Source organism: Perissodus microlepis, chromosome 5, assembly GCF_051167445.1.
Source record: "Perissodus microlepis isolate ML-2025 ecotype Zambia chromosome 5, ASM5116744v1, whole genome shotgun sequence".
Lineage (NCBI taxonomy): Eukaryota > Metazoa > Chordata > Actinopteri > Cichliformes > Cichlidae > Perissodus > Perissodus microlepis.
In genome coordinates this window covers 35,347,898-35,354,975 of record NC_140465.1, presented here as the reverse complement: position 1 = coordinate 35,354,975, position 7,078 = coordinate 35,347,898, and the positions used below count along the sequence as shown (strand labels likewise).

Genomic DNA, 7,078 nt, shown 5'->3' with positions numbered 1-7,078 from the left:
CAGCAGTGCAGGAGTTAGGTTATTGGTCTTTAATAAATTCCCACAGAAGAGTTGTTTGCATCAAAGTGCTTGCCAGGCGGTGCAGCCATAACTGAACTCATTGTTTTATCATTTACGTGTCATAGATAACTATGATCACAATACAGTAACTCCATCTTCTCCACACAACAATATCTCACAATGTCCACAAGGGGTCCCTGTAGACCATAGATAAGCTTTTTAACACGTGTCTTACAAGTTGCTCATATTAAGGCACAAATACGGTAAAACTAGCAGCAGTTAAACTAAACAGTCGAACAGTCCTTTAACTAATACAGCTGGATGTTATTATTGTGGGGATTATGGCCGCTGCTATTAACTTAGTGCTAAATATCTTAGCTACATAGTATCAAAGTACTGAGACATATAATCTTAACATGCACGAACAATTATAACCAGAATCATTACAATTAACCTGACAAAGAAATAACAACTCAATCACACCATGAACTGAAATATGTGAAGTCCAGAAACGACTGACTGGATATACGATTATAAAAACAGCTGTAGTACACACATACTTTCTGCTCTTCTGTTCTGGATAGTCTTGAGGGACCTGAGAAGACACTAATTATGTGTTTTGAACCTCTGACATTTAACAAGAGGATTTTTGTCTGATTCTTAATTATATCTGGATTAATTTGAGTTGCTCCAGTTTCTGAAACGTGTCGATGTTTATTTAATTCATTTACTGCACATAATTAATGTACTTGCTGCATACAATTCTACTACTGCACATAATGTCCCCTATGTATATATTCTTAATGTATATAATGTTCTTCTCTCCCTCTTTTGCACAGGCGAGGAGCGTGTCAGGATACATTTCACTGCGTGTTGTACTTGTATGACTATGCATGCAACAAATAAAGAGTTTTGAGTCTTGAATCTTGAGGGAATCTTTGAGTCGTGGCCTGCCAATATGGTGCTGCACTCCCACAATGCATTACGGCGTTACGTCAACTCCAAAGCCCTATAACGACTCTAAATCCCAGTAACGATTAACGCGTTCCTGATTTTGGCATAATAACTAGTTACCGTGCTCGTTACCACAATAATAACGTAGTTACTGTAACGCTTTACTTCATAACACGTTAGTCCCTGCACTGTAAATGAATCAGTGAAAACAAAACGAGGGAAATCATCTGAGTCTGAAGTTTGGGCTGAGTGTATGAGACTGCGTTTGAGCTGCAGACACACAAAGAGAACAATTTATTTAAACCTCAGATTTTATTTATTTATTTATTTATTTTTACATTTTTGATCATCATTATTTTTTCTTTGATCAGTCAGTGAAAAACACAGAAATGCCTTTGTCTGAACTGTTTGTAGTTACATTTTTTGACTTTTGGGAGTTAAAAAAGAAGTGTTATAATGTGTTATACCTCAGAGATAAACGTACCCATATACACACACATGGTTACAATTTAGGCTTGAAAGATTCACGGGTCAGTCATACTTAAGTAAATATTCCAAAAAATGGTCAGGTGTAAGGACAGAAAATGTCTTCTTTTAAAGACTTTAGAAAGAAGAATACAAGTCATAGACATACACATATAAGTCAAGACTTGCTCAGCAAAAGTACAACTTCCTCATTAGGAAGGATGTTTCCATCACTGTCCTGCCAGGTTTATGAATCATTAAATCAGAAGGAAAGATTTTATTCTGGATTTTATACAAAATTTCAAATCTGCACATAGAGAAATAAGAGAATGGATAAAAGATGAAGGCCATATTTGTCTTAATTAAATGAAACAGCACGAGAGTCTGCTGTATAATGATGGTTAACATTATCTGACTGCAGATATAAACGTAGCATTAATAAGGTAATGACAGTGTGAGAGCACAAACATTAAAGTGCAGAGCAAAGCTGGACGTTACTGTAGCTTAGTGTTCATTTCCCAGTAACAACAGCCATGGTCATGTTTCATGTATCATGAGCATCATGGGAGTCACTGCTTCATGTGACAATAAAAAAACATTCATTTCATCATGAGCCATAACTTTAAAATAAATATAAAACAGCAGCATTTCCTTCACGCTGACTCAATATGAGACAAGAGTAAAAGTAAAGATTTCATTTCACTGACGTGTGAATCTGTTGTCCTGAACAGAGAATCAGTAACTTTCTTCTGAGTGTCTGATGTGGCAGCTCCGTGTCACCGTTACAAGGATCCTTAGAAGGATCATCACTCTGGTTTCTCTAAGAATCTGCAAACAAGAGATCAAAGTAAATATTACACAAAGGCAACTTTTACATCAACACATACACGTGATAAATGGAGCTCCCAAAAAGATGAGAATTATCAGCATCTCATTTAAAGCCACTGGACTGTGAGTGAAACTCTTTAACTCTAAAGATTTTAATGTTAACAATGAACCCAGTGAGCAGAAGCAGCTGTGAGGCTTATTAATCTGCATCTATAATATGTTCATGACTCCAAGTTTCAATAAAGAAACTCAACAAGTCACACATCACCTGTTAGCAGGAGAAACAACTATCCCTCCTCCTCTGCTGATCCTCCTCAGGGACGCAGGGGGTGGAGTCTATCCCAGCATCCACAGGGCGAGAGGCGGGGTTAACCCAGGACAGATCAGCAGTCTGTCACAGGGCCAACACAGAGACAGACAACCACTCACACTCACACCAGTTAACCTCCTGTCCCCATCATCCCTGCTTTAAACACATCACGGCACGATGCAAACTTCCTGAATCTGATACTTTTCATTTTGGTCATTAAAACAACAGCAAATAAACCAAAAATATGATTTTACAACAAGAGCTCAAGCTTAACACAAATATTTTTCTTTCTTGGTCATTTATTCATTCATATAACTTTTCTTTGTTTCTGTAGCAACTCATATTTTTCCCGGGGTTCACGATTAAAAACGTACAAAACATCAACGTGTGAAACTGCAGACAATCAACCCTGAACCTGAACACATCAAGTTCCTGCTTTACCTTCCAGAACAATCAAACACACAACAGAACAAACTGTTGTGAATATGCTCAGTGAAACTTCCTCATGACAAAGAAATTATATTTAATAATAATAATAATAATAATAATAATAATAATAATAATAATAATAATAATAATAATAATGGATTGCATTTATATAGCGCTTTTCGGGACCCCTCAAAGCGCTTTACAATACCACTATTCATTCACTCTCACACACTGGTGAAGGCAGCTAGAGTTGTAGCCACAGCTGCCCTGGGGCAGACTGACAGATTTAAGGCAACATCACCATTATTGTCAATTTTCAGAAACACACACACACACACACACACACACACACACACACACACACACAGAAGCTGTGAATAAGATAATAAAACAAAAATTAATATCCGCGGTACAGTCATGTCGACAGATTACAGAGATGTTGATATAATCCATCATTCAAACGTACCTTCATGGACGATTAGACGGTAAAGTAGAGGAAACACACATACACAGCTATCAGCACGACCGCAGAGAGAATTCCACAAACAAATGAAACTATGAGCACGATGTCTCCACCGCACGACTCAAACAGCTGGTCTGAAACACACGACACCAGCCTGCTGTCAACACGAGTCTCCATGACATGCACAAAGTGCTGGTTTCAACCCAGAAATAATAATTTAGTCTGTTATCAATGAAAAGCACATTCATGAAAACAGCATCATTCACAGACTGAAACATGACGAGCGGGAATCAAACCTGGAACAAAGATCTCGTCAGCAGCTCGGTGGCTGAGCTCCTCCTGTGTGGCTACACAGAGGAAGAGGCTGCTGTTTGTCCTGGTCACCGTGGTGAGGAGGGTGATGTCATAGCGCTCTCCTGTGCGTGACACCTGTGGCTCCTCAGCAGGAAGGCTGTTCCCATCACTGTCCCTCCACTCTACTCTCAGCTTTGGAGAAGCACCTCTGACCTCACACTTCAGCTGCACCCCGACCTCGGTGATGTTCAGGATCCCAACAAACGGCTTCGGAGCTGCACCTGTGAACACAGCAGCAGGACGGGTGATTTTCACTCACTGAGACACGAGTCAGAACAAGCAAATCAGCTAAGTAGCTTAAAACTGTCTTCAGTGAAACAGGGAAAAGTTCTGCGTTGTTGTTGTTCCTGCTTCATGACACGTCTGAAGTGGGTTGCAGGACACAGGACTGTTGAATCTGAGGAATGTAGAATAAGATTTGTTTCTGCTGATTTGTTTTCCTACCAGCCAGCCTGTCTGAACACACCCTGTTCTTATCCCGAGAGCAAGCAGAGGCATCAGGAGATAAATATCTGCGGTCACTTTCCCCACAAAGGGTTGTTTGAACCAACACTAACAGCACTAAGAGTACGGAGCACGATCGATACACTTGATTTCTTTTGTCATTAACAGCAGAAAACACCAAATATTACTGATATCAAATCAGTATAAAGTTTTTATATCAGTATTGTGGTAAAAAAAGGAATATTTCACCTCTTGTCTGTTATAAAAGTTCACGTGTGCTTCGCTTTTTACACTTGGTCTTTAGTTTGTTTTCAGAAATGAAATTCTCACCAACAACGAGGGTGACGCTAAATGTTTCTCTGTCTGGTTGATGAAATGGAAAATCACAGGTGTAGTCGCCACTGTCGGCCACCTTGGTGTTTCTGATGATGATGGAGGCGTTACCAAACTTCAGCTGGTCTGAAAAGTGTGACACGCGTCCTCTGAAGTGGTCGTCTTGACCTCGCAGGCCGTTGTTGTAATGAAGTCCAGCATCGTACACAAACACCTCCCTGTCGTCGTTTTTCCTCCAATCAAAGCGCGTTCGTACGAGGCTCTCCTGGGAGCTGAGCGAGCACGGCAAGATGATGTAACTTCCTTCAGATGCCACCACCATGACGGTTCCTAAAGAATGAATCACAGTTTAAACCTCATGAGAACAAAACATGAATAATTCAGAGCTAAATCTAAAATAAATAGCTCGTAAACACGTCATCTCAACTGAAACAACAGTTTATAACCGAGTTAGAAAACAGTTTTATTCAGCATTTGAACTCATGACAGATGTGAGTCACATGACCAAATCATTTAAGGAAGTTAGCATGAGTGGAAAAATAAACTGGATGCACTCCTCTTTATTTCAAACATGCCAAACACCAGGACAGGAAAACCATCAAGCACACAGACTCCTCCTGTGCTCACTTCATGTTCGTCAAACCCCAGGTGAAGTGAACAGGTGAGTGCGATCACCTTTACCTGTGGAGCACACACCCCACAACCAAGAACATAGAAACCAAACATTATCAATCCACAAAGCATGCATGCCTCCTACAGCAGCTTTATTAGGGAAACCTTGCTCTTATTCAGTTGGACCGTCTTTACCTTCAGAGCTGTTAATGGCGCAGAGTCAACAAGCTAATTTCTCAGAGGTTCTGGTCCATGTTGACGTGTTAGCATCACACAGCTGCTGCAACTTTGTCAGCTTTTCTTACATGATGTGAATCTCCTATTATACCACAGCCCAAAGATGCTCTGCTGGACCGAGATCTGGTGACTGTGGAGGTCATTCGAGTACACTGATCTTATCGTCATGTTCGAGAAACCAGTTGGAGATGGTTTAAGCTTCTTTAAGCCTTAAGTGCTGTCCTGTTGGAAGCAGCCATCAGGAGATGCACTGTAGTCAAAACTCAGGTAGGCAGCGTGGAGTTGTAATGACGCTGGTACAGAGACCCACACCACCAGCAACTGAAACGATACCAGGAAGGATGAAGCCATGCTTTCTTTTATCTACGCCATATCCATCTAAACATGGCAGCAGAAATAAAGTCTCATCACACCAGGCAACGTTTTTCTATTCTGCTGTTTGCTCAGTTTAGCCTCAGTTTCCTGTTCTTTGCTGACAGCGCGCCCCAGTGTGCTCTTCTGCTGCTGCAGCCCATCTACAAGGTCCAAAGTGTGTTCAGAGATGCTCTTCTGCCCACTTTAGTTGTAACGAGAGGTTATTAGAGTTGCCTTCCTCGCCATTCTTCTCTGACATCATGAAGGCATTTCACCCAGACAACTGCAGCTCACTGGATGTTTTAATGCATGATCAATTATTCAGGTAAATAAATCCGAAAATTTGATTCTGTTCATCTGACCTTTTATTGAATTGAATAAAATTGATTTTTAAAAGTGGAATATAAAACAGACAAACTTAGACTAAGACTCATTCTTCCCTTCTCTCTGAAGTGAGCATTTATTATATGTGACTATAAATATAATTTTTTAATTAATATTTATACCGTAACAAAAAGGCAGGAAGGCTTGTGTCTTTGACTGCAGGTGAGTTTGAACAGTTGCTGTGAAGCTCTGAGTTTGTTCACTTAAAAGGAGGTCAGAACAAACTCTCAGGGAGACGCTGTGATCACAGTTACTGATGATTTCTTACCGTTTTCATGTCCTGCTGTTACCGCAGACACCGTCAGAGGGAAGAGGCTCAGAGATAAAAGCTCCGATAAAAACATGTTGCTGAATAAAGTCTGTTCCTCCCTGCGATCCAAACAGCAGCAGCTTAAATCTCTAAAAGTGAGTGAGCACTTCCTGCAAATCCCCGAAAAATGAAATCCAAAAAAATCCCAGGAGCTCACGAGTCATTGAGTCTGGTGTGACTCAGGCTGGAGCAGGAATGTGAGCAGGTCTTCCCTGGTCTGTGTGTGTGTGTGTGTGTGTGTGTGTGCGTGTGTGTGTGTGTGTGTGTGTGTGTGTGTGTGTGTGTGTCTGAAACTCTGCCTTAACAGACTGGAGAGAAAAATCTATGCAGTGCAGACCATCGTCACACGTGGAGTCAACCTTTCATTACTTCACATTTTTCATGCATGCATCAAGTTACAGCTGTTAGTAATAATATTACATCCTGTCCTTCGTCAGTCGAGCTGGTTGGATGACAGAGGAACATGTAAAAACCGCCTGTTTCCAGAGAAGTGCAGTTCACTGAAACAAAACAGCATCACATTTCCTAGAAGTTCACTGTGGGCATGTCACGTTTAAACATGCGCAGGCCCGTTGCAAGAATTAATGCAGGGCACCGCCCA

General features: G+C 40.8%; 2 protein-coding genes across 2 annotated transcripts in view; both read right to left on the bottom strand.

The window, feature by feature from the left end:
* The window catches only part of LOC146387779 (butyrophilin-like protein 1), a 413,480-nt gene that overhangs the window by 297,938 nt on the left and 108,464 nt on the right, over positions 1-7,078 (bottom strand). The window lies entirely within an intron of this gene.
* LOC146387783 (butyrophilin-like protein 1) lies at positions 1,272-6,717 on the bottom strand. The gene is made up of 6 exons (XM_084929617.1): positions 6,436-6,717; positions 4,578-4,910; positions 3,746-4,024; positions 3,453-3,583; positions 2,516-3,357; positions 1,272-2,247 (listed from the first exon to the last, which is right to left on the bottom strand). The coding sequence occupies exons 1-4, from the start codon at positions 6,509-6,511 to the stop codon at positions 3,465-3,467; spliced, it is 807 nt and encodes a 268-aa protein (XP_084785743.1). The 5' UTR covers positions 6,512-6,717; the 3' UTR covers positions 1,272-2,247; positions 2,516-3,357; positions 3,453-3,464.

Coding starts and splice junctions, on each gene's coding strand:
- LOC146387783 (XM_084929617.1), bottom strand. CDS start 6,511: ATGTTTTTATCGGAGCTTTTATCTCTGAGCCTCTTCCCTCTGACGGTG. Junction 4,025..4,577: donor TAGCGTCACCCTCGTTGTTG/GTGAGAATTTCA, acceptor CTGTGTTCACAG/GTGCAGCTCCGAAGCCGTTT. Junction 3,584..3,745: donor TGACGAGATCTTTGTTCCAG/GTTTGATTCCCG, acceptor CGTGTGTTTCAG/ACCAGCTGTTTGAGTCGTGC.